The sequence below is a fragment of the Parus major genome, chromosome 1A (genome assembly GCF_001522545.3).
Source record: "Parus major isolate Abel chromosome 1A, Parus_major1.1, whole genome shotgun sequence".
Classification (NCBI taxonomy): domain Eukaryota; kingdom Metazoa; phylum Chordata; class Aves; order Passeriformes; family Paridae; genus Parus; species Parus major.
Genome location: NC_031773.1, coordinates 11,347,786 through 11,375,532, shown reverse-complemented (window position 1 = coordinate 11,375,532; position 27,747 = coordinate 11,347,786). Strand labels below are relative to the sequence as shown.

At 36.0% G+C, this 27,747-nt stretch overlaps 1 protein-coding gene across 1 annotated transcript in view; it reads left to right on the top strand.

Annotated features, from left to right (window-relative positions):
• Positions 1-27,747, top strand: part of CCDC146 (coiled-coil domain containing 146) — a 67,382-nt gene that overhangs the window by 25,662 nt on the left and 13,973 nt on the right. The window contains exons 3-10 of the mRNA XM_019006694.2: positions 5,364-5,446; positions 10,210-10,416; positions 18,292-18,349; positions 19,676-19,749; positions 20,716-20,943; positions 21,847-22,033; positions 25,279-25,374; positions 26,385-26,555. Coding sequence (XP_018862239.1) covers positions 5,364-5,446; positions 10,210-10,416; positions 18,292-18,349; positions 19,676-19,749; positions 20,716-20,943; positions 21,847-22,033; positions 25,279-25,374; positions 26,385-26,555 — 1,104 coding nt within the window. The remainder of the gene's footprint in view (positions 1-5,363; positions 5,447-10,209; positions 10,417-18,291; positions 18,350-19,675; positions 19,750-20,715; positions 20,944-21,846; positions 22,034-25,278; positions 25,375-26,384; positions 26,556-27,747) is intronic.

Below are 27,747 nucleotides of genomic sequence, written 5' to 3'. Positions count from 1 at the left end.
ATTCTCTAAATAACTGCAGTATAGCTATTTCTGTGTGTACTTTCAATGTTTCCCAATCTCCAAAAAGGAATGCAGAATTGCTTACCAATAGCTACAATTTATTGCAAACTGAGTGTTTACAGACTTAAATTAGTGACTTTTATCTTCTTGTTTTAAAATAGTTTGAAATATGTGCTGAAGCCTGAAATATTGTTGAGTAGAAAATTATAGATAATTTTTGTTAGTCTTCAATATGTGTATGAATATTTGAAACATATTGAAAAATGCACAATGACTGAATAAAGAGTATAAAGATTATATTTTCTACTGTTGTGTTTGGCTTTTTTAAGATTGCCAGAGAGGTTGCAAACACAACCTTTTAATTGGTTTTCCTTCATTTCTGGGTGCTTCATCTTGAAGTAGCCAGGACATGATCAGAATTATTGAGAAGTTTTAGTTTTGAACTTGCTCTGAGCAGTGGGCCAAGATTTGGGCTAGATAATTTGGAGATACCAGGCACAGGCAAGCCAAACACTTGCAGATACCCCTAGCCCTGTGATTCCGTGGAGGCTGTATCCAGGAATATGGACAGAAATGCAAGAGTCATAGCATGGGTTCAGTGTGCTTGTAGCTGTTGCCCTGCTACGATGTTGAAACAAGCCCTGGGAAGGTGGCGTTGCCTTCTCCCCCAAATGAGTCACACCTGAGCTCTGTGCTGTGTCCAAACTCTGTGGCTTCATGAGGATTTTGACAGAGGAGGCAGAGCTCTCTCTCTCTCAGTTCAAGGAGGGGAACTTGCACTTTATCTTTGCTGAATGCTTAACCATTTAAACATTATATGAAAGAGGTAAGAAAAGCTCTTGAAATAAACCGCACAAAAGAAAAATTCCAAACCTGACAAAACAGACTGGCCAGAAGAGCCACATGCCAAGGGGCTAATAATGAAATCCTGAGTGTATACAAAGTATAAAATATATTAATCCCTTGATATTTTTCTCTAGTTTACCAGTAGGAGGGAAAAGAGTTGTTTGATGAGACATTTCAGATGTTTCAAATAGCAAATGAATTTAAAATTGGACATTCTATGTATTAAAATAACAGTAACTGTAGTCGCAATGTGTTGTTACAGTTACAAAACCTACAACTTAGCATGAAGAAAGGGAAAGGGTTATTATTCCATTTGAGCTTAGAATACATTTTAGTTGTTTTGCAGTAACTGCAAACATAATTAGAAACACGTGTTAGCTACATCATTTCTCCAAAATGCAGAGGTCCTAGGCACTGCTGAAATTGAGTCTTTCCTTAGAAGCCTGAAGTGCTTCACTTAATAATGATTGTAAGTAATTGATGTTAAATGGTAATTTCTTGGTGGTGACTTTATTTATCTTCTGTGCTTATTTTGTGTGCTTTTTAATCAAAAAATTGTGAAGAGTTAGACCAATATTCAGATTCCATCATCTATTTATGTTTAAGATTTGGCTGAATTTTATTCATTTCTGGAGAGTCCCGTAAGAACTTTAAGAGCCTTGAAGTTTGAAATGGGAAATGTGCCTAGAGTTCTTATTTATATCATATTTGAGTTAGTGAAAACTTGTTCTGGAATTTCAGATGAGTTCCTTGCTGCATTGTTTTGAGCTGACTGTCAGAAAGAATTGAATATAATATGATAAAATGGAGAATGCCCACTCCAGTTAATGCAGACTGAAGAGGTGTTAATAATGTTAGGGCCAAATGTCACTAGTTTTGCTCACATGGATGAGTACCTCATTTATCAGGTGGATTCTCTCCCTTCTGTGGCTTTAATCTCTATTCCTATTCTGACATACTATCTTTCTTACAAACAACACTATCCACCTTCCAACCTTGGAGAGACTACTGTGGTCTTAGATGCAGGGGCTCATGTGCCTGAAATCATACTGCCAGGATAGAAAAGAGGTCCCTCAGATAGTATATAATCTCACATAGTGCTCACATTTTCTTGGAATTTTCATTAGGACATTTTAAAGACAGGTCTGGTGGGGAACTGTTGGTAGCAAGTGGATATGAACTTGTAGAGAGAAAAGTTTTCCAGGTGTACAGAAGTGTTATTTGAGCATAAGTATGTTATGCTTTTCTCATGGTCTCATGTATTTAAATGATTCCTGCTCAGAGACAGAAAATCTACCTTTTCCTGCTAGAAAAATACAAAGGATATGTCCTTCCCTTTCAGATTCTCTGCAACATTTTCTTCCACATTTTTTGTAATTGGACAGAATTATCCAGCATTTTACTTCATGGGAGTTTTCACTGATTGAAGGAAACAAATTTGCTTTGGAACTTGGGTTTGGATTTGGTTTTGTTTTGTTATGTTTTGTTTTTCTGGTAGAAAAGCCAGACTTCAAATCACAAAGCAATATAAAAAATTGCAATAAAGTTAGAAAATTACAAGGGTAATTTAAGGGCAACTTAATAGGGTAACTTAAGGGTAACTTAATATGGTAAAATAAACATAACAGAAATTTTACATTAAAAGGAAAAGATTCAAGTAAATCCAGCAATAAGACACATAATTCTGTATTTTAAATGTAATTGCTTTTATGGGAATATGGGGAAACAGAAAGTAGAAAGTTGCCAGGCAACCATTCGTTAAAAGACAAATCTTTATCCAACTTTCCAGTAATTCTACATTTAGATAACAAAAATTTATTCTGATTTGTCCAGATGATCTATCAAAGTTGAGTTGTTTGAAAATGTCTGGGGTCCCAGTTCATTATAAAATGAGAAAGAAAATCTGAGAAAAGCAATATACATTAAATACAACTGACATGGAATGGGACTGGAAGACTCAACAAGTTAAGAGTATTTATCTGACTATATTCCAGACTCCAAAACTGAGATCACTAGTATAATAAAATTACCTCAGTTCTTTTAAGGGCATTATGGTTAACACAGGACTGAAAAAACCCTCATCCTCAATTGCCATTTACAAGCCCTTTTTTTCTCACTTCTCCCTCTTCTCACTTACTGTGTTACTTTTCAGTGTAGCAATGTAATTACACTGAGGACACCTACATTTCACCTAACCCAGCAATTTGAGAACTTTTGAGCAATAAAATGAACTATGAGTGCATAAATACTGTTGGTTGTTTTATCATTAATGTGGGACAAGCCACCTTGAAAGAATTACTTATCTTTATATCAGGGGCATAATCTCTTGTCTGGTTTTATCATCACAATTAATACAATTTTTCTAGAGTAGGATCACATGTTTGCTTCCTTCTTCCACAAACTGTTTCTTCCCCTCAGTTTCCTCTTTCCCTTCTGCCCTCCCAAGGATCTTGGAGAAAACAGTATACCAGGTTTTAATAACAGATCCTGGGAACCAGGGTGGCCCAGTGCAGTCTCTTTGATGGCTCTCCCAATAACTCTGTGGTAATGGGAACTATCTGGTGATGAAACTTTCCAGGAAGTCTCACTGCCTTTGACATGTTGGTATGCCATCCATGCAGTCTGTTGTGTGTAGTCCTCAGTGCTACAAGTCTTCACGATCCATAGGAGCAACCTTCCTGAAGTAGAGCTCTTAGTTCTGAACTGAACTGAGTAATTAGGTTTGAAATGTCTAAGTTTATGGACATAAAGAAGCAGACACAGCCTCCAGAACAAGCAAGTTTATTTCTGTGGAAGCATTGGCGTAGATCTGCATGGAAAACCTAAGCAGTAAAAAAAAAAAAAAAAAAAATGTAACTCACAGGTACAGATCAGAGTGTGGAGAAAGCACATTAATGAGGCACCACACAAATAGGACAACTGTATCTATGTATGAGGCTAAGGAAATAAATGGGTTGAGAAAGGGAAATATTTTCTTTCTCACAGAAGACCTAGATAGAACTTTGAACTTAAGTGAACAGTATCTTTGATCATAGAGAATGCCAAAAAAATATTGAGAGCTGCTTATCTTTAATCTCATGCAAACAAATGAAAGGCCTTCTATTCCTGGGGTCTCAGGGAACAAAGATTGTCTTTGCTACCATGAAATATTTTGAAACATGTTCAAGAATACTTAAAAAGTTACCAAGAAAATATATACTTCCTTTGGCATATTGATGTATTTTTTATTTACATGTATTTACACCTTTGGTGTATTTTGCTTCTTGGCCATAGGATTAGTTCTAGATGGTTTCCTCTGAATATTCTGAAGGTTGAATTACAACTGCCAGGATTTTCTTGGTGCTGTAGTAATTTCCCATCTTATTGCAGGAGACCTGCCTAATCACATTTCTTGGCAGGGTCCCATAGATGTTGCAGATTTGACGTGCTGCCCCACAAGGTTAGCCATGGGCTTTTATAGAGGTGGATCAACTTATATTTTTCAATTGGATTTAACCTGTTTCTCCCTACTTGCGACCAAAGGAGGGGAAGAAAGGCTTTCTAAAGCAATATCACACAGAAATAGAGTGGCCAGCAGGACCAGAGCAATAATTGTTCCACTGCAGTTGGCACTGGTGAGGCCACACCTTAAATCCCATGCTCAGTTTTGGGCCCTCACTACAAGAAGGACTTTAAGGGGCTGGAGCGAGTCCAGAGAAGGCAGCAGAGCTGGGGAAGGGTCTGGAGCTCCACTCTGATGAGGAGTGGCTGAGGGAGCTGGGGGTGTCCAGCCTGGAGAAAAGGAGGCTCAGAGGAGAATTTACTGTTCTCTACAACTACCTGAAAGGAGATGTAGTCATGAGGTCATTGTCTTCTCCCAGGTAACAAGTGATAGAGTAGAAGGAAATGGCCTCAAGTTGCACCAGGGGGGTTTAGATCAGATATTAGGAAAAATTTCTTCAGACTGCTCAAGGAAGAGTTTGAGTTACTATCCCTGGAGGTATTTAAAAGACCTGTTTGAACTTGGTGTTTGTGGCAGATCTGCACAGGCATGTAAAGTAATCTGTTCTGTTGCCTGAGGGTAATCCAGCTTTAGCCTAGCTGCCTAGCTCCTTTTTTTTTCCACAACCCTACTGCCTGCAGAGACACAGCCTCAGTTTTCCCTGTGAAGGCCAGTGAGTTTATAGCAAAACTGAACCAGTTAAGCAATGTGGAAAAGAGGTTACTTAGAGACTAAGTTCAAAGTCAAGACAGAATTATCATTAAATATTAATACAGTCAGAGAAGAAATGGTACAGTACTGGTAGCACTGTAGTTGTGATAGAAACATTCTTTATGTTCTTATATTTATGCTTTAAATTTTTATGTAAACAAGCTTTTTTTTTATCTGTTTATTTGATTTTGTTTTGTATTTAATTTGTTATGTTACCAAAGTCTGTATAAATGGAAAGGCTGCCAATTACAGTTATAAAAAGTTGCAACAGAATGGAAGTATTAGTGCTTAGAAGATTTCATAATTGTCTGTTTGCCTTCCATAGCTATTTTCTGCTGGAAAAATTACAGACACCAGAGTAGCTGAGCTGAAGGAACAGTACACCCTGCTGCATGAGGCTGTGATAAGGTATAATATTCCTTTTTAGACTTTCAGTAGTCAAAGCATTATGTTTTAAAATATTTTCTGCTCATGCTGAAGCTTAATTAACACTTAAGACTTTCTTACAGTTATAGTTCATAAACAGGGAGCCAGAACACAAGGTTGTAAACCAGTATTATTTAATAGGAACTTTCAAGGTAATTTGGGATACTTAAATACTTCTTTGAAACACATCTTTGTTTCTAATACAAACACATTAATATTGGGAATGGATGTACAGACTGCAATAGACAATTTGCAAGTTTAAAATAAATATGTATTTGAAGATCCTGTAGCCAGAATTGTAATGTATGAAAAGACTGACCTTCTGAGCTGACATCACAGAGAGCAACTGAAGAAGCTAAAGGCTCATTTTTAAGAAAGAAAATGAAACTGTCACTCCAAAATAGTGTGAATTTTACCTTCTGATCGTACTGACTGTCATATTAGACAGGACTGCTAGTAGATTTTGATTAGAAGCTTAAGCTTCAAAGTAAAATGAAATTTAGAAATTTAGGTATAGTAGGTATTATTTAGGTATTTTGGAAATCAGGTATAGTAGTTGTGAGCCTGCCCTGCACCAGTACTTGCTGGAGGACAGAGCAGAGATCTTGCTCATAGCCTGACACCAGGCTTGGGCAGGGCGTGTGTGAGTGGGAGAGAGACAGAGGTGGACAAAGGGGGACACAATACTACAGCTGTACCAGTCCCAGAACTACTGAAAATACTGCAAAACTACATTAGTATTTATAAATAATAATTTTATATTTCTTACAGCATACCTGTAATTATCAGTGAAATCAGCATCATGATATTCATGTTACATTCTTGTAAGACATACCATAATATCCACCATATTAGCAATATTTTATCCCATTTTCACTGACAGTCCAAATTTAAAACCTTATGGCAATTCTGTCATTGAAGGTAAAGCCTAATTTAAGTATTCTAAAGCTAATTCAGGTTATACCTGCTTATTTGGATTATGCTGGAATTCGTTGTGCCTCCTGGTAGTCTGAATAGCAACAAGTGCTAAGTAATGTAAAGTAATTTGAAAAAGAGTTCTCAAAACACTGAAATAGTTTTTCTTGAGGATAGCTGAGTCTTCTAGTTTTGTCTTAATAAAATGAGGAGTTGGTATATGGTTCTCACTCTGAAACATTACCTGAGTTTATTTCAAATTACTGAGATAGATAGAAAATATTTCTGGGAAGCAAAATTAAAAACAGCACTACTAAACCAGTTCAGGTTCCTAGAAAATACAACAAGACTTTTCTGACTGCTCAGATCTAAACATAGTTTGTGGGGTTTGAATTAATCGATTGAGAAGATTTCTATCTCACTGGTGTTCACTGATCTGAAGCAGAAATCCAGTAGCTGCTAATTAGTTGATTTTTATCTGGTGTTAGTTTGAAAACAGTCTTTCATTGGAAAATATAAACATATTCCTACATGTTTTATGTATTTATAAATTATTTTTTTTATACAGGACATCCACTTAAGTAAAGGCAATCCCTTTGTGTGTATAGCAAGTGGAATAGGGCCTGAGTGTAAACAGGACTCAGCTGTCCTTTCTGTCACACTTAAAACTATCCTTAACAGAATGCACCAAAAGCATGAAAATGTTAGATGGTAGATTACATCTCTCAGTCTTTCCATCATTCTCACAGCAGTATGAAGTGGCCATACTTCTGTAAGAAAGTGGATCAGAGAGCATGGTGTCACATTCTGTATTAGGTGTAGTTACGTGTCACAGCAGAACACCAATGTGTGAGCAAGCACTAATTCCCACGGATAAATTTCTCCTACTGCTAAAAGAGAGCAAGAAAAATAAATTGCCAAAAATCAATCATGAGGTCCAGTATATTTTAAGGATATCAAGAGTGGGATTCAGACATCAAAAGTGAGATTCAATTGTCCATATATTAACATCAGCAGACGTGCTCATCTGAACAAGGTACCAAGGGTCCCTTAAAGTCAATAGAAAGAAACAGGGACAGCACACTTCCTCCTTATTCAGACATCTGCAAGGGTTTAGTTTTCTCCATCAGCTGTGAGGACTGTCCTCGTGGTAAGTGCAGTGTGTGTATATTCTCTTCCTGCAAAGAACCCTTCACAGGATCAATACTGATTTTTAATTGTTAGTTTATCTCCCTAACATGTGCAGTATAGTTCTGTGGATGAAGAACTTGTTTTTTCACATATTACAGTTGAATTTAATCCCTTTCCTAATTAATCTCTATCTGTCCTGGTGTTGTTGCAATGCCATATTAAGACAAATGACACAGGATGAAGTTTTCAAGCTCTGTTTTCTTCTTTCCTTTATTAGCATATAAAAATCTCAAGGAGAAAGCCTTATACATCTTAAGCAGCACAATTCCCTGTGACAGCTGTGCCAAACTGTTGCAACTGATCTCTATGGTATACAATACAAATTTATCTAATATAATGAATGTAATTACTCTGTGTGCAGGTAGTTTCCAAGGCTGTTGCCAGTGTACACAGAGCTATAAATGTATAGTGCAGTCCTCTGTTTAGTAGCAAATTTATTTCTTGCTATCAGTTTGGCACAATTTGGCATTCTAAAAGCTGAAAGATGTTACCTGGCAGATAACATCTTTGATACTTTTCTTCAAAGTCTTAAGTGCTTTTGAATTTATGTTCGCTGAGAACAGGCTGTCATGCCATTGTGGTGCTGACTCACCCATCCACTTTGTAGTAAGGCTGCATCTAAAGTTGAACTATCTAAACTTGGATTTGGCCCCTGAAAACTCTTTCAGTCACTCAATTGTGCAGCCTAGTTGTAGATTTTATTTATATTATCTCAATTTAGGAACCTAATATGAATATTCTGATCACCCAAACTGGAAGATACTCAGATAATAACGAAGATTCATTAGCAGGTTAGGAATCTTATTTTCTTAAGCCTCTGCTAAATTACTAATTATTACACAAATTCAAAAGCTGCCAAATCAGACTGCACAATCTTACTTTAGCAGTCATGTGATTCTATATGAGTACATTGTGTAGATATGCAGTTATTTCTTCATTGTCTTCAATTAAATTTCATTCAACATGAAAAAATACTGTTGGTATCTGCAGGGAACAAAATCTTGGTTCAACACTCAAGTCTTATTTCTATTTTTCTTTTTTTTATTATATTGAAAAAAACAATACTAAAAATTTTGTTTTTATGAATTCACTTATGTGTTTATGTAACTATGTAAAATGTATATTTTACGACAGAATTGTGTTTGAAATTGTGTATTACTACAACAAATTATATTTTCTCCCACAATTGCATAAATTCTCTTAGATTTAAAGAATATTTAAACATTATATAGAATCCAGTGTTAATAAGTCATTTTAGTTTTCCCTTAATATGTATATGTAAACACATGAAATTATTTGCTCATGATGAAGGCACACGGTTTTGTGTTGAAGTCTGTGGTTTTCTTATTTTCTAGTTTAGAAAAAGGAAGTTGTCTAGGGAGAAATGTTGCATGAATCAAAACAATTTCTGCTATATTATTTCAACTATGTTTGTGCAGTATAGTCAGTTTTATGTTTTGTATCATCTTTATATTTTTTATCATCATTTTACCATCTTGACTCTATTCTCTAGTGTGATATGTAATTTTGTTTTTCCGTTTAAGCATAAATGTAAAATTTGAGCCAAAATTTATGTCCAGAGTTTCTCAGTATGGGAAATTCTAAGTTCCTCTGTTTTTTTAAATAAATGTATTGCACTATATTTTTAATTAATAAAAGGCAAGTGATGGAGTTCTTTATTCTTCTACATAGTTTGTGACTAATTTTAGCATACCATTATATAAAAGTCATAATGCAGTACTACTGAAGAGGCATGCACAATGATTTCTATAGCATAAAGCATAGATTTATGTATGGTGCATTGTATATGAATTTTCATAGTGTTGTTCTCTCTAAGAGTTTTCCATACTAATCAATGTATTTTACTAACAGCCTTTAGGATGTTTTTCAGCTGTCACCACACAGGTTCTTAAGTATATTATGCACACCAGTCTCCAGACACTGTCAGGAGTTTGTTGTTTCTGTGGAGCTAGTCTGGTGGTACAACTCAGATCAGATTATTGATCACTGATCTACAGGCCTCAGAATAAGCTTCCACAGATGTCCACAAACGTATTCTCAACTTGTGTGTCATTACATGAGTTATTTCAGGTCTCGGTAGCACTACAGCAGTAGCAAGATGTAATTTATCACTGGGAAGATGACCCTGTGTCTATTAAGAATTTAAAGTTGTCATATAGGCCAGACTGGGCCTTGTCCTGGTGAACACTTCACTATTATAAGTCTCCGCAGTGAATCAGATCTAGCCTTTGGCACTTCTTAGGATAAAATGGATTCCCTATCTCTTCATTTTTGTCTAGGAAATGTTAGACAAATAAATTAGACTACATAACAGTCTGTCATCTGGTTAAAATTAGGTGAGATGAATCTCACTCTAGATGTAGGTATGCAGAAAAACCCCCGAGACCAGATTCCACTGCTCTCATGGCATCATAGGATGATTTGGGTTTGAACGGAGCTCAGGAGGTCCAACCTCCTGCTCAAGGCAGGGTCATCTAGGAAGTCAGACAAGATTATTCAGATCCTAATTCCATCTCATCTTGAAAACCTTGAACTAAATATTATTGGTATGTAAAGATGTATAAATACAAAGCCTGTGCTTCACATTGACTAGTTCTAAATTTGTCTATTTAATGTAGTTTACAGGAATCTGAGACCCAGCTTTTACAGGAAGCTGAACGCCTGAGTACAGAACTGGAGCAACAATGTGACCTGGAAAAAGCAGAACTGCTCCCTGAAGAAGCTTCCAGTGAAGCTTCCCAAATAAGGCAGCAACTTCTTAGCTGCCGAAGTGAATACAATGCCATTAAAGGAAGAGTGTATGAAAATCGATTGAAGATAGAATGGTAGGTGAAAGTGGTCACCTGCTGCTAATTTTATCATAGCTAATCTAAAAAGATGATAAATAGAATAAAAATCATCTCCTTTACATTTTACGTGGACGTATTTCATGATGGCTGCTGTCAAACAAATGGCCGCAAACTTTCCCCAGTAACAGCAGCATGTCAGTGATGAATAAATTTACCATGGTGAGATTTGTAGATAGTTTTAAATTTAGAACATGGATAGGGTTCTTTAAAATATTGTTTAAAATTTGCTACATTGCACAAATAATATTTAGGTGGAGAAAATTAACATGAACAATTCTAGTCTAGGATACCTTCAATACAAATGTTTAAAGTGTCTCAGAGACCTGTTGGCTTGGATTTTATGGAACAATGTCATAAATAGACCCAGTGCTATTTTTAACGTCAGTAGCATGGTGTATTCAAAATTTTCTATTCAGGTACTCAAAGGGGAAGGAGTACTTGTATATTCTAATGTCAGAAAAATTATAACTTTACTGTGAAGGGAATGAAATCTTAACATTTCTGTGTAAAGAAAACAATCCAGAATTAGCTTGGTATTGTATACATTTCAATTATCTGCATACTCTGTAGTAAAATTACAAGCAGAAATATTGCATTTGTGAAAATATGTACATAGATAGATGAAATCAGATTTTTATTTTGTGGGGGCCTTGCTATTTTTACCCATCTTCAATCCAGCTGTAGTGTCATTGGTGTGTATATAAACACAAACACACAATGTCAGCATCTTGGCAGTTAAGATTATTATTCTGCAAGGAAATCAGGAACACTGTACACACTGCATGGAGCAGGCTTTTCTGGCAATTCTTTATTGATTTTTTAGCTTTTTTAGAGCCAAGTGTTTGCTCTAAGAGAAAAAGAAACTTGAGAATGAAGCAAACTGGGAGTGGGAAAGAAACATGGAAAGCATCTGGAAAAAATTATTTGCTATGAGATAACTAAGAAAGATGAAATTTCCTGAAATAATTATTAAATACAGAATGTATTGCAATTTCCAAGCAGTCCAAAAATAAGGTCTTCTAAAGCCTGCTTTTTAACCATTTGTCCTCATATATTTTGGGCATTTTTCACTGATTTTGCATCAATTTACAAAAAAAAAATATTAGGATTTATATGTTTAGGAAATATTTTCCCATTCTCTATTTTCTACCTCCAGTCAAAATGAGAACTCTATTCTATAAAAAAATGCAGTATAGGTATTTCAATTACCCTTGCGCATTTTCTGGATAATTTTTATATATGAACTGAATATCTTGCAGGTTAAAAATCCACTTTTTGGGCTTGTCATGCTGTAAAAAATGTTCCTTCATTGTAGTAAGTAACTTATGCTTTGTGTATTACCTGTGATCAAACCCAGCTGTACAGTCTGACCAGAGGTTGGTGGGGTGCATTATCTAATGGAGACCAAAAGTGCAGCCCCAGCCACTTGTGATGTGGGAATTTCATGAGCCAAATACAGTTCTCTGTGCTTGGGAATCCTCAGTTGACCCCTATTCCTTTGAACGTTTTCTGTCTCCTCCAGAACAAACTTCTGACACTGCAACATGCTGGGTGAAGTGTTCCACAGATTAACTACGTAAGAGCTGCCACCTCCTTGCTTTTTTAACCTGACTCCTACAGCTTCTTTCAGTGCCCTGTAGTTCTTGTACTGGATGAGACAATGAGCATCTGATTCACCACTGCAGAATGGATTAGATCTCTTTTGTACAACCCCTTCCCCCTTTAATTTGTCTATTTTTTCAAACTCAGGAGCTACAGCTTATTTAATTGTTCCTTGTCTGGAATCTGTGTCATGCCTGATGGTAGCATTGGGTCTTATGTGTGTTGTGGGTATGAAGTGAGAAGGATGTGCCTTGATTGTGTGTGGATTTGCTTACTGGGAGAGAAATTCCAGAAATATTCAAGAAATTATACTGATTTTGAGTTGGACTAGTCTAGAATGAACAGGACTAACACAATATCTGTAAAGAATGGGTGAGTGAATGTAGTGGAGAAATGATAAATAGACTATGAAGAAAACCAGATGATGGGTGTGAATACATGTTTGTAATGAAGGTGTGAGTTTGGTGCCTGTGAAAGACAGTGAAAATGAGTGTCCAGAGTAGAGTTTTGAATAGCAGGTGATCCAACACTGATGTAAAATGAAGATTTATATGCTTGCTGGTTTTATCCAAAGATAAAACAGTATTTGCTGAAATATCTGTGTGCACAGACAATGTCACAGACAGGGGAGAGGGAAGCTGCATCAGAGGTATTAGAAGTTTGCTAGATTGCTGCTTGGTTTCCTTCATTTCTCAGGATAAAAAGTCATGGTCCAAGCTTTCTTGGCCCTTGATCTCTCTGGAACACAGTTTCCCTTGTTGTCCAACTGTGTTAATACAGTCCCAGCTGTGCTTGGCACTTACAAGTAAAGTCTCTTTGGGAATTATGACTAATGGCTGTTCAGTCTGAAAATAAACATGTTGTTTATTTACTTTTTTATGTATAGCAGGCAGGGAACATGGAAGGGGAAAGGTTCTGAAGGGTTTATCTGTGTCTCTTATCTACTGCTTTATCCTTTTTTTTTAGAATGTCTACTCAGACCTAGTGCTGAGCTGGAAGTGAGAAATCTGATCTGGTTTCCCTGGTTCTGCAGATCTCTGTTCCCCTGTTTCTGTAAACCTTTCTTTCTCTGAAGCATCCCTCTTATCTCTGATGCCTTTGTTTCCTGCCTTAATTTACTTTCTCTAATATCTAAGAGTACTTAGCACGTTTTTTCCACTCAGATTCAAATCTGACAACAATGACATTTCACACTTGAGGAGTCCTACAGATGTGCCATAACATTAGCAAGGCTCAAGGTCTCTTAATATTCCATACTCTTCTGTCCCTATTTAATTTCCTATTTACTTGACTCTGTAAGTAATTTTTTTCAGACCTTTCTTAATAGCTGAAGATAATTCATCTTCTGTTTTAATTGTTTATTGTTCTAATGAATAGTCAACATTCCCAGAATAAATTAAATTGCTTTCAGGATTGAAATATCATCAGGTTTTCAGGAATTTTGTGACTTTTTTCATAGCTTGAATAGGTACACGAGGTATTTAGTGTATTTCTTGACACACTTCAGCTGTCAGGGAAGTCACCCTGAGGGTGAGTGCATGGATGGTTTGTGTTCCCACTGAGCTGTTCATTCTGTTCGTTCAACATACTATGTTGGTATGTGCCTCCTCTTCCAGTTTGTGGCCTGTTCTGCCATATGGATGTACTGGGCTCATTGATGGTGTGTATGCCTAAGAGCTCAGCACAGGGGGAGAACAAGGGTTGGAAGGATTTTACTGAGCTTGTAAAGCTTGGGCCACCATCCCAAAGCCAGAGCTGACTCTGGGAGTATTCTTCCTCTCAAAAACTACTTGGCAAGGGTAATAAAGTAATAAAGTAAAAGGAAGAAGAGTCATCTGCAGTCATCTCTCATCTCAGTTCTGCTAAAATTGCATTCAAAGCCATGAAATTTCTTAATATAATTGATAAGAAGTCTCAGTAAGTAAGAATATAGACCAAAAAATCAAATTAGTGGAACGAGAAGGAAAGAATCAATGTGATCAGCAAGGATTTGTTCTGGCTCAAGGAGACATTTCACTTTAATGTTCATGTGTGGCTTGGCTGGTTTATGAGACAAAATAAAGAAAAGCTGCTTTTTAATTACACAATGGTATCAACAGTAGCTTATTATTGAGAAATAATAAATATTCAATCTAAATCTATCATCTAAATAATTCATTTAAAAGTAAGCAATTAATTTGTACTAAATTTATCTATAACATGAGTTTGTGAGATTAAAGGTGCCTGATGCTTGAAAATAATTTTATTTGAAAGCCTAGGTCCAATCTCCAAGCTCTCATAAAGATAACAAAACAGCTCCTCACTGAAATACTCTGTGCAACTGCATGCAAGTCAGGATTTCAAAACTGACTTTGTCCTTGTAGAAGCATTGCAAATAAGGAACACTTGTAATTATTTCTGTTTTAGTCACTCAATAATTAAAAAGTGAAAAGTTAAGCTGTTGTCCATGGCTTATGTAGTAAAGAATTACAGGCTAGAAGTAAAATAAATAGCATCACAGCTGAAGTTGTTATCAGCTGGCCTTGTCTATGCATTTTCTGGTACCTACAAACTAATTACAGCGCAGAGCCTTACAGGAAGCTCACGCTGGCAGCCTGTCAGCTGTGATAACTTCTACCTATGGTCACTAGATTTTAGTAGTGAGGTGCTGAACACCTTCTGTGGATTTCCAAGCTATTCTGAGAGAGAGTAGCTGAAAGAGTTCGCTTCCTTGCATGATGGGACTTCTAATGATAACAGTGTTGTGGTTTTTTGTGAGCTGAGGAAGTGAAATGGGCTCCTGTTGACAACTACCACTACATTTCTTAATCTCTCAATCTTAATTTTTTTATTTCTGTGTCAGCTTGCAGCTGTAAATGTCTCTCAGGGAAAAATCTGGAATATATTTTTATTAATAGCTCAGTTTTCCAACTGCCTTTTTTTTCCTCATTATAACTGCATCTATGCCAGCTTTTCATGTACAGTACTGTTATTAGGCTCCGTGAAAATAAGAAGAGCAATGTTAGAAATGTTTGCACACATTAATGCTTAAGAATTTTATCTTCTTTCCATTGTGTGTATTGTTAGAAGTATAATAGTGATAATAAAATCCACATGATTTTTAAAAATACATCCATCAGCGAAGGGCTATAAAATAATGGGAAATTTAAATGCCTAATGCCAGTTGCAGCTGTTTGTTTGTTGTCATTTACATCTAAGTAAAATAGTCATGAGGTTAATATCCATATAACACAGATTAAAAGATTCAAATGCTAAAGACCAAATGGAAAGACCAAAATTTCTCTGCTTATCTTACATTAAGCTTCTGTGTTTATCTATTAAATAAGAGAGTAAACTTAAATTCTTTGAAGAGTCTTATTTGATTTCTAAATGTGTTTTAATCATCCTGACTCCCCTTTAGAGTGCACAGAGAGATATAGGTTATCTTCAGCTGTTAATTTATGTCATCCTAAAGCAGTCACCTGAAATGTGAGATGACCTCCCCTTTGGAGGTTCCACTTTTCATCCCTGACAATAAGGAAGCCTGGGATGTTAGCATAGAGCTGCCTGACTTCTGGCTGTGGGCAGCTGGATCAAACTCATTGTTCAAACAGGAGAGATTTAACTTCTTTCTTTTTACCCATTTTTTCTTTTCAAACTTCACTGGTTTTAGTGTGGAAGTGGTTGGTTGGCTGGCTATTTAGGTAACTTGGCCCTTGTCATTCACTGTTGCCTTTGTTTATGCCACAGAAAATGAAGTGTTCAAATCATTTTACTTCTGCTGGATGGAAAATTTTTTGTTGTGAAACTGGAATGGTTCCACAGGAATCTGTCCTCATGAGTGAGGAATGTGACAGAATGAAAACAGTGTCAATTTTGCTCTCCCTCCTGATCTTTGGTATTGCTCTTTTGATCGTCCAGCATGATGTGAAAGGGGGCACAGCACGGTCTAACCACAGGCTCTGCAGTACCTCTTTAATCATTTGGCATAAGACTTATTTAATAGTATTTTGTGGCAATCAAACAGTTATGGGTATTTGTGCAAAGGAGACATTCTTTATCCTTAGTGTGATTATGCCAGTCCCAAGGAATTCAATTAGAAGTACTGCCAAAATGGGTTTGGAATATGATTTTGGAATTTTGGAAATTTATTTTTTAATTAATTTTATCAGTTTGGGGGGAAGATTGATTTAAATTCAACTTTTTTCCTTATAAGATTTTGTTTTGCAAACTCATTCACTCTCTGAGTGTTCAAACGCTGGCATTCCAATTAGTTTTTAGTCTTTACCAGTCCCTGTAGAGGCATACTTGCAGTCTGCCTATACAAATATCATACATGCTGTATATCAACAACATCTACTCTGTGTCTATTTTCTCTTTGCTCTTAATCTGAGCCAGAGCTGCTTATTTGTGGGAGAGATGTTTTGCTTTGTTTTGTTCTGTTCATATTGCAACACCACCAACTCAGTTCTCTTTTTTTCACTATTTCCTTTCCTTAACTAGAAATATGTTGCCTGATGCTTCCAGGTATAAGCTTCACTCCTTATGTTGGAGGACTCAAATATAAGAAAGAGTTTATTGAGAGAGTGGGGGTGGTGGAGGGTAGGAGAGAATCTTATATCAGAACTGCTAAAGGGTTGAGCATAAGGTCCTAGGGATGGTCATCCATGAGTTGGCTGCTGGGAGACTCATCTCTGTTCCCATGACCACATACTTTCTGAATCCTGAACCACCACCACCACCATGCAAAGTCTTGCACTGCTGCTGAAAGATTTCAGAAGAAAAAAAAGAAATAGCTGTCACCTGCTTCTTTTCTGTATCAGCCACATTATGAGGTAACTAATAGCTGTTTTGGGTGGGTGGAGATGCCCAGGAGTCCCTTGCCATTGTTATAGCTCCAAGTGACACGACTCTTTTATGTCCCTTTCTCTTAATGCTTCTCTAATTTAAAGAGTTATTTATTCTACCAGACTGCCCTGGGTATCAACAAAACTTGACCAGCACATCCTCCCACCGGAGTTAAAAATATTTAAGCACTGAATAAATTTAAGCACTGAAGTGGATTCTTTGCTATACCTGGGAAGGGGATTTGTTTGTTCCACCTATTCCTTAGCTGCAGTCTTTACTTCTTTATAGCCTGAGACTCTGAAATGTCATTGTAGGTACTAATTGCACTGCAGGAACCTGCCCTCTTGTTCCCAGTGAATAGCTCAGTGACCCAGTTAAGTTGTTAGGCTGTGAGGGCATACAGACTGCTGTAGCCCATTTACCTTCTGTAGGTGCAGAATTGTTCTGTGCAGGTACTGGGGATGTAAAGATGTACCTTCAGTAGGGATAATTTTTTTGTACTTGGCAGTATTTACCTACCGGCTACCAAGAAGCTCCCTATTGTAAATACAACAAGCTTGTTGCTCGACAAGGTTGAGCTCTCTTTTTAGAACCATTCCTTCATCTTTCTCAGGGCAGTGTTAGTAAATGCACACAAGATCTAAGAGCTTTCCTGTTTTCTCCTTTCTTCCTTCTTCACTTCTTTAGCATCTGTCCCTATTGTTGAAATGGACATTTCCCTTTCAACATGTCCCTATTGTTGTATTGTTGTTAATATTGCTGAAATTAAATGCAATTTAGTTTTGGATATAGGTTAAGATCACTGTGGCTATTCAATTTACTTTTCAACCATACTCCTTTGACTTAGCCTATAATCCCTGCCAGTTTTCAGGATTTTTTTTCCACAGGATCCAGTCCAGATTTGAGGAGCTTCACCTGAGTAGTCTGAAGAGTAAATGTATATGTGAAAACATTCATAGGAAGAAGAAAGTTTCTCATTAGCAACTGCACTTTCTTTGACATTTGATGTCTTCGTGGTTGTTACCTACCTCCTCTTTCCTTTTGCCACATTTCCATGTTGACATTTTGTTTTCTGAGGTTGGGAGGAACTGTGGCTCTAGGGTGCCACTAGTAAAGGCAAGGGTGAGTGAGGCATGAATGCACTCCTCAGGAGGTGGTCAGACTAAGAAAAAAAAGGTTCAAATGTTTAGATGTGTGAACTGTAGAAAAAGATGTGTACACCTCCATATATACACCCAGTCCTTCAGGACCCCCAGTTACTGTCAGAAAATTTCCTTTAAGTCTGAGCACCTTTCACGCTCTTTCACCGTGTGTTGTAGTCTAACACAGGATAGTGTTTCATACTTTCCTACCATTTACTATATTACAGTAAGGATTATTCTATTGTTAATATATTTAGTTCTGCTTTGATTTTTACTGCAGTTTACGAGAAGAAAAAAAGCTTCTGGAAAATGAATATGAAAGAGTTTCAAAAGAAAAGGTAAGTACAAGACATGAGAAAAGCAATGTATTATGTTTCATCAGCTAACATATTAAAAATCACTGAAAATGTTTTCTCACTGTGCATACCTAGAATTTATTTAAAATAGAATACATAGAAATACGTAGAATACATAGAAAAATACTTTAAAAAAACTGAATTTATTTGCTATATTATATCATATTATATAATTCAATTTTGATAACTTGGGCAAGCAATAAATAACTGATTCAGAAAAGATCTGGATTTTTGTTTACTCAAGAAAATGTTTACTATATTCATCAAATGGATACTGCATTTAAAGATTGCTGCAGGTTTTTAGTTCTAGGATATGAACATGAAAAATACACTTGTAGCCATAAATCCTGAGGAATATATGTGGCTTTGTTGGAAATAAAATTCTATTAGTACTGATAGAAGAAACACACATCTGGTAAAAAATACATTTCATATCTTGTCATTAAAAATGTTATCATCATTCAGTGTTAGTGAGTCTGTGTAATCAGAAGACTGAAAAATGTAGAAGGGAAAATACAATTAATCTGGTCTTTTACATTCTTTTTAAGAAAGGCAATAAAATTAAAAAGTTGAAAGAAAATTGTGATGAGCTCAGCAAGGAAGTAATCCAGAGGAAAGAGGAAATTGATTCAATAAAAGAAGCTGTTTCATCCAAAGAAAAGCTGATATTAACAGATGAGGAAGAAATGGAAAAGCTTCAGGAGATGCAGACTTATTTAAAAGTAACACAAAATTAATTGTACCTATGTATCTGTGAGTGTGTGTGCATGTGTGTGTATGGATACATGTTTTGCCCAAAGAAGCAGTGAATATTCTGGATGTTGTCATTCCAAATTCATTATGTCACTACATTAAATATTAGACCATTTTCCAATAGGCGTGAAACATGCTGCTGTGCCATATCCTTATTACTTCTTTAGGAAATACTAAGTCATGGTTTTGATTAAAAAGTGGTTTCTATAAAGACATCTTAGTTATATTGTGTTATTGTAGGTTGCTCAGATTACAGTTAATACAGATTTATGCTGAGAATTAAAAACATACCTGGATCAACTTCTTTTCATGGTATAAATAACAGTATAAGATATATTAATAGTATTTAAGCATAATTCTTATCTTGAAGACAAACTAAAATTGTAAACCTCAAAGTTTAGTTTTAAAACTAGCAGCTACAATTCTGTGGTAAAAACTCAAGTAATTAAAAAATGCTTCCTACTGATTTTCACACTAGTTCTAAATGAATATTACTACTATGAAAAGTCATCAGCTTTTGAGGCTATTAATCAAACCTTTCTGTTTTGTTACTAGGCTGAGCTGGTTAGGATCCTTGGTATTCCAAAGCAACTTGCAAAAGAAACTGAGAAGCTGAATCAGAAAAAAATGTATGTTTTTAATAAATAATTCTGTATACCTGAATATATATATGTATGACTTCTCATCCCTTAGTTACAGAAATGATTGAGGACAGTTGTTGATTAGAATGAGGATCAAGATTTAAACTAAAACTGCCACAGCTGACAGTGTGTCCTGAGCTACAGACCCATTCTCCCTTGGTCCTTCTGTACCAGCTGTGGAGCCACAGCTGCTTTGCTGTAAGGTCCTGACATGAGTTGCAGTCACTAATACTTTATCAGGGGAAATGCAACCCAGCAACCAACCTTTTCTTTTTCTCTTTTGTGAAGCTGGCGTTCTTCTCTGCTGAAGCGTGGCATGTGCTCTTTTCTGTAAGAGTAAAATCAAATTAGCACTGTGCAGTTTCTTCTGGGTCACTCACAGATCCCAGTGGTCCAATTGCCATCCAGATGAATGATGGGTTTCGTACCCCATTTGTACACAGGGTTACACTGGAGTTTGTGTCTCCTTACTACTCTGCTTAATGCAACTCTGCCATCATAAATCTAAGAAGTTTTCCCTATGGTGTTACAGAGAAGCAATTTCTAAACCCTACATTGTGCAGATTGCTATTAATGAAATATTTAAATGAGCCTTTATATAGTCTTTATATGTGTCACATGACAGAATAAACTAACCAGAGTTCCCATTTCTTAGGAAGAGTATTTAGAAATGTCATAGCCTTGTACCTAGTAATTTTGACATAAATCAGTTTACTAGAGCTCTTTCTAATGCTGTCATGGTGCTAAGATGTCAGTTAGCCTCATGGCTACCTTCAATTTTATTGTTGGACTATATTGGAATTTGAAGGTTTTCACTGTCTGTTTTTAAACATTTAACATATACTGTTGTGGAATTATTTTGTAGGTCCACAAAAACTGGCAACTTACATTTTGTTTTTTAAATATGCATGTGGAAAATTTAACCCTTACTGCTTTGTTAAAATATATCCACAGTGATGCAGAGAAGAAGAATGAGGCCCTTAATGACCAAATAGAAGAATTGAATAGAACCCTGAAAGCCACTGAAAAAAAGACTGAAGAGATTTTGCAAGAAAAAGAAGATGTGATGAAGGAATTGCATGACAGACAAACTTTGATACAAAAGAATGAACAAGAATGCATTACTTTGACAAAATTACTAGAAATTAGTGCAGAGAAGGAATTAGCTGTCCTAACAGACAGGTTAGAGACATGAGCCACATGGAAAGAGTGAACGATCTTCTGTTCTCAAAAATCTATTTCTTTTTTCCACTGTTGCTTCTATTTTCAAGTTTTATGCAACAGCCAGTGGAAATTATAAATGATCCGGCTTGGTTTTCGCTTCAGAAATGTTTATAGAAAAAGTTGGAATCTTCAATCTCAGACTTGGCTTGAAGAAGAACATCAAAAATCATAAGCATTGAATAAAATCCTGTGAGATTTTGCTCTTAAAAGTGAAATCTTTTAGAGGGTTTCTCTCTTTAGTGCACATATTTTCTTTCCCATGTAACCCACTGAAAGTATTATGAAGAAGAATAAAGTATGTCAGTATTTTCATTTTCGAATGAGCATCATGGATGTCTGCCCTCATGTAGTCCTGAATTTCAGAGGGGATTGTTTAATCATCTCTTTAATATTCCCTTCAATTATGATCCTTGGTAAAGTAAAATAAACTGTTAGGTTGCAGGCAAGCTTCCAATGATTCCTCCTTTGCAGAGGAAGATGTATAGTTTTAATTCTGGCCATATGCTCAGCAACAATTCTTTTGCCTTTCAAGCTTTGTATTGAAGGCCCATGGCATTTTATTTTGAAATGTTCGTTCATACTAAAAAATGTGTTTTCTTCTCCCTATATATACTAGATTCCCTCATATTTTTAGCACATTTAGAACAGAATGTGAGACCTCATCGACATAATTAGGGTATTATAATTGATTATAGTTATAAAAATGTTACCTTTTTAGGTAATTTTTGTCAGTAGTTTACAAGTTTGTCTTGCTGAGCCATAGTGATGAGGTACTCAAAAGCCATTAAAATAGTTGTGCCTGTTTACATATATGTCTTGATTAAGTTACCTGTTTCTAAAATTCTGTGTCTATCTATATAGACAAATTCTGGAAAATAATTTAAATAAATGTGTCTTGGAGAAAAAAAAGCAACAAGATATCCTCAGTCACCATCAAACACAGAAAGATAAAGAACTGAAAAGTTTAAAAAAGATAGAGTTACAACTGAAAGGGATTTGGGATTCCTTGGAAGGAGATAAGGCAAAGCACAAAAGACTCAAATCAGAGGTCTGTATTGATGCATTGATCATAAAGATTGTAAATTTTCTTGTAAGAAATACTTGTATGAAATCTCTTGACAGTCCTACAAGGGAAAAGGGGGGAAGACTGTCATTTCACCTTCCTCATTTCCTCCTTGCTTTAGTATTTCTACCATTCCTCTTTCAATAATGCTTTACTCTTTTCTGTTTTACTTAGTCTTTTGACTATGGAAATTTTAAAGGGAAGTACTGTTCTGCTTGTGTATTCAAAGCATTTTCTTTCTTTTCTACTTTCAGTTCTTTCTTAAAAATTTACTTTGTCTATAATTTTTTTATATTTTCTTTTATCACCAGTTCTTCCATTCTCTCTTTGTAATATATATTTTCTCCTAAACTTGCTGCTTGCTCAGTCTGGATTATGAGTCATATAAAATTGTTTAGTCAGGTGAATATTTTTTCCCAGAACTTGATGTTTCCTACCTTGACACTGTCCTTCAAATTTTTCTTCTTAAGAATTCAGGGCAGAAAAGAGTCTTACATAATTGTAAAGTTTTAAAAAAATAGCTATATGTATCAAAACTCAAATAGCTTTGCTATGTAAACAACTCCGAGTATTACTTGATAGTATTTAATATTATCAAACAATATTTTTTTGTCTCCCTTGAAATTCCTCCTGAATTCACACGTGTATTATTTAGTAATATAAGCTCACCTGGGAGAAGGGAGGAAAGCTCTACAACTACACAACAAAGTTTTGGATTTAATTTCCTGAAATAATGACTAAAGGGCTGACTCAAAATCCAGACTTTGATCTTAAAGCTGAAATATTTTCTGTTCAGTATCAGCTAAGAAAATCTTGGAGATGGTATTTTTGCTTGTGTTCCCTTTGAGGAAATGTTTCTGGATGTAGAACCACAATTGTTTAAAAACATGTAATGCTAAAGTTAAATGCCATAACTCACCAGCAGCTGTGGTTAGGGTTCACAGTCTGGGGTGAGATCCAAACCCATCCCAGCCCAATTCCTTCACCCTATGGAAGGACAAGACCTTGTATGTGTCTTACAAATAGCATCATCATGAGGAGCAGGGGAAAAGGAATTCCATGAGAGACAGAAGTGGAATTCTAATCAGTATTTTACTCCAGCAGCTGGGGGATACTACTCTAATGTAAACAGGCCACAGCAACAGAGTTATTTTAGCCCATCCTCCCATGCTCAATGTTTTCTCTGATTGCTTTCCTGGCTCTGTTAGAAGAGCAAATGTGAAATCAGTGTTCCTCTGCAGGGTGGCCAATTGAAACACAGTACTACGGCAAGGAAGAGTCAAGTGGCCATCTTGATTCTGCTTGGCTTTTGTTGTATTGGGACAATTCTAATTTGTCAGACTCGGGAGCACACCTAGCAAAAACTAAAAAACAGTATTTTAAGTAGATAAAATTTATTTAACTACTTAAAACCCCAGATTTACATTTATTCATTGTGATTCAAAGTGCAAAAATCACAAGAATTAATGGTTTGCATAAATATGTGATTGCAGAAGCAGCAGTACATCAATGTGGTTCCCCAAATTTCTTCTTTTGAATGACTGGTTTGTAGAATAAGGAAATTACAGGAACACTTCCTTCAAATGTGTTTTTCCCTTTAGCGAGTTGTGAAAGGTCAGCTACTGCTAAACACCAACACTGTGTGTGAAAGAGAACCACTGGTCCCGCTGTCTCCAGCCTGGACCAGAACTGCTGCTCCTCTCCATGTGGGCCTTCTCTTTGGTCAGGCCAATGCAGAGACAGCCAAAAATTTCTAAGTTTAACCCTGTCCTACATGAACAAAAGTCCTTAATGGATTCAAGATGTTTATGTGAGCTTTTTACTTTTACACAGCAGAAGTGACAACTAATATATGCTCCACGGAGAAACTATTTTTGATCCCAACACAAGACCGAAAGCCACTTTCTTAGGACAGGCTTTACTGACTTTGTAGTAAACCTAAGTAAAATCAAATCTCAGAGCTGGCAGCTGCAACTAAAGTAACTCCACACTTTGACATTTACTGCGTCTCTTATTTCCATTTCCAATAATGCAAGTGAACAGCGTTTAATTTTACAACACTATCACAGAAGTGAAAATAACAAGTGCAAAACATCTACCTATCAGTATTGATTTATAGTGTTTTGAACTCTAACATCTGGTTGAGATCTGAGCATCACAGGGTTGTGTATATTACCTTTGAGTATCTTCCAGGTGTGTTATTAAATGTAATTTTTTCCCATCCATATGAATTACAGATTTGCAATTAGAATAATTTGGGCTGGAAGGGACCTTTAAAGGTTCTTTGGTCCAAACCCCTGCAGTAGGCAGGGACACATTTATCTAGATCAGGCTAGTCAGACCTCAGTCCAACCTGGCCTTGACAGTTTCTAGAGATAGGGCATCAACCACCTCTCTGGGAAACCTGGACCAGTGTTTCACTACCCTTGTTGAACAAAATTCTTTTTTATATCTAATCATCCCTCTTTTATTTGAAAATTAATATCCCTTGTTCTGTCACAACAGGTCCTGCTAAATTGTTTGTCCCCATCAATTACACAGAGGCAATATATGCCTTCATAGTTAGTCTGATGCACTTATTTCTTGCTTTCTTATAAACATAAAGAATTTTTAAGTGAAGTTAATCAGCTGAAGTACAGCTTTTTGTCTCACAAGTTATATCATGTAAGTAGTTGTAGTGAGATTGTTCAGATGTATTTTAATCAGTGGTAGTTTTTTTTATGTATTCCTTCACATACTTAATGTTAAAATCTGATTGAATAAATGAATTTTCCCATAATGTACATGAAAAAATAATACATACATTTTTGTGTTATTAGATTTGACTTTCTAGAGTCTAATTACAATCCTACCATAGTGACAAAAGGAAAAAAATATTATATCCATTCTATGTAGATGTGAACTCTTTTTTTTCCTTTAATAAGTTCAGAATTTAACTCTGAAAATCCTCTGTGAATTTAGGTGACATTTTTATGTACTCTGAGTTTATTGCTTTTTTAATGAGAGTTTGGTTGCTGAAAATCATAAACCTTCTAAATTTGTGAAGTTTAGTGTTCATAGTTCTTGAAAGAAAAATTTGAGACACTTCAATAAGCATTCTTGTACTAGCAATTATAAAAGGAGAGAAAATTAATTTCTTAATTTGTGTAGCTACTTCTAATACAGTATCTGCAGTTTACATTTTCCTCGTTTTTTGTTTGCATCACTATGTGCTTGGTTTATTTTTGTAGGCAGAAATTAACTCAAAAAAAAATGCAATATTATTAGAAAAACGACAAGAACTGCAGGAGGAGATTGAAACGATCAAGAGAGGTTTAGCTGAACAGGTGCTGAGTTCTGTTTTCTCCTATTTTTTTCATTTTGACAGCTGGTTTTCTATCATGAAAATAAAGGGATTATTTGAAGAAAAAATAATGGGAGTTTCTAGCTGCAGCTTTCTGGTGAGAAAATGCAATAGTATTTACTCAGTTTTAAAGACCACTTGTCTTTCATTTTCCAAAACATTTTTTGGTGTTACTGGCTACATAGTAGAAGGTGTAAAGCAAATCTACTTTATAGTTTAAGTTTCTGAATGTTGTTGATGACACTGCAGCTAGAAATATATTGTTATAGATTTCCTTTGGATATGAAACTGTGTCTTGTTGCAACAAAAAAATTCAGTATTTGTACATTAAGATTTTTCATCTTCACAGTTCTGTCATTTGTGGATGTCTGTCTGTATGCAGCAGAGCCACACAGAGTGGAAATGCAGATACCTGCATTACAAGAGCATTAGTACTTGCCACTACATAGTTGACTTTATAAGAAACAATCTGTTTTAGACATACATTCTTAAGATCAAACCTCCTTGTCTTCTTACCCTTATATCAATTTTCTTTATGTGTTTTGTTTGAATTCATTAACATTGTTGATGGAAATCCACTTGTATTTGGATACATATGCATTCCAGTACCTACATGTCATTCTTTAGGATATGTAACTTGTGTGCACAGACGGGCATACAGTCAGTGGAGCCTAGAAAGCTTCTACTCAACCTAATCCTGAAGACCTGACACTGAACTTAAAGATTATATAGCTATAAAGATCCATTCTGTACAATGGACAATAGCTAAAAGATGTTAGACTGAGGAACAGAAATGCTCCTAGGTGATAATATATTCTGAAATGTTATTATAGGGATTGTGCGTGATGTTTGAAAGCAATAATTTATTACAATTTTAAATCTGTGTAGTCTGTATATTTGTTTACTTTGCAGATAAACCCAAAGTATTTCCAACTTTGGGTTTGCTAACACTGATACATTGCTGCATTAGGATTTAAATTTAATCTTCTTTAGGAAATGATATCAGATATGGATGCCCGAGTGTTAGAAGAATGCATTGCTGTAGAACACTTGCTTTTCAAAGAGCAGGAAAAATGCAGAAATGAGTTATCCACACTTACACATCTGACTTGGCTCAGAGCTGATGAGAGGCAACTGAAATGCAGGAATGTTCAGAAAGCCAAGGTAAAAAATTATATATTTGGAAGATTGTTCAAAACTAGAAGCTGGTATAGGGAGAATTAAATAACTAATGAGGGGAGCCCTGTGGACTCATTTGCCACTCTAGCTTTGAGGTTCATCAGAACACTGGAAACTCACAATACTGTGGTGCTTTACTGGCAATTTGTGGTGCAGTGCAGTATGTTAAAATACAACTGAAACAATAATAATTGAAAATATAATTGAATAATTGAAACAAGGTATTTGAAAGGACATTTAATGAGTGCCCAAAGGAGGGCAATGAAGATGGTGAAGGCCCTCAAGGGGAAGCTGGGTGAGGAGCAGCTGAGGGCACTTGGTCTGTTCAGCCTGGAGGAGACCGAGGGGAGACCTCACTGCGGTTACAGCTTCCTGTGAGGGGAAGAGGAGGGGCAGGCACTGATCTCCTCTGTGGTGACCAGTGACAGGATCTGAGGGAGTGGCCTGAAGTTGTTTGGCAGTGGTCACAGCGCCAGCCTGACAGAGTTCAAGCATTTTGATAATGCTCTTGGGCAAATGGTGTAACTCTTGGGAATGGTGCTGTGCAAGGCCAGGAGCTGGTCTTGATGCTGGTGGCTTCCTTCCAACTCAGCACATTCTGTGATTCTGAGATTCTGTGATTTGCTTTCAAGTCCATGGGATAAAATGACCAATTTGAAAGAAAGAGGCAGAATAGCAGACAATGTCACCTGAGATTATCAGAAGTAAAACTGTGTGGTTTATTTTACAAATATATGAACATTAGAAGATAAATTGAACTACTACTCATTCCAAAGTGAGGGAGAAATTCCTATTTTCCTGTTACATTTCAAGGCATAAATAATTATATTGATTTAGAGAAAGAGGGAAAGAAAACTTTTCCTATGACTAGCCATTATATTTGCTGCCTGCATTTTTCTGGCATGATGTGTGCTGTGATGTTGTACAGAATTTACTAAACAAATTGCTACATGGGGATAAGGTATTGATGTTACCAAAATATATCTCTGTCATCAGATAAATTAGATAAGCTACCCTTCTACCACGGTGTGAAACTCTGTCTATAAAAATAAACAAACATGTCAGGCTTTGTACCTTCAATAAAATCAGTCCATAAACAAATATGGACAAATAAAACAAAATAATACAAATTCAGGAACACACAGACAAACCCATAGTTGCAACTCATCATCCACCA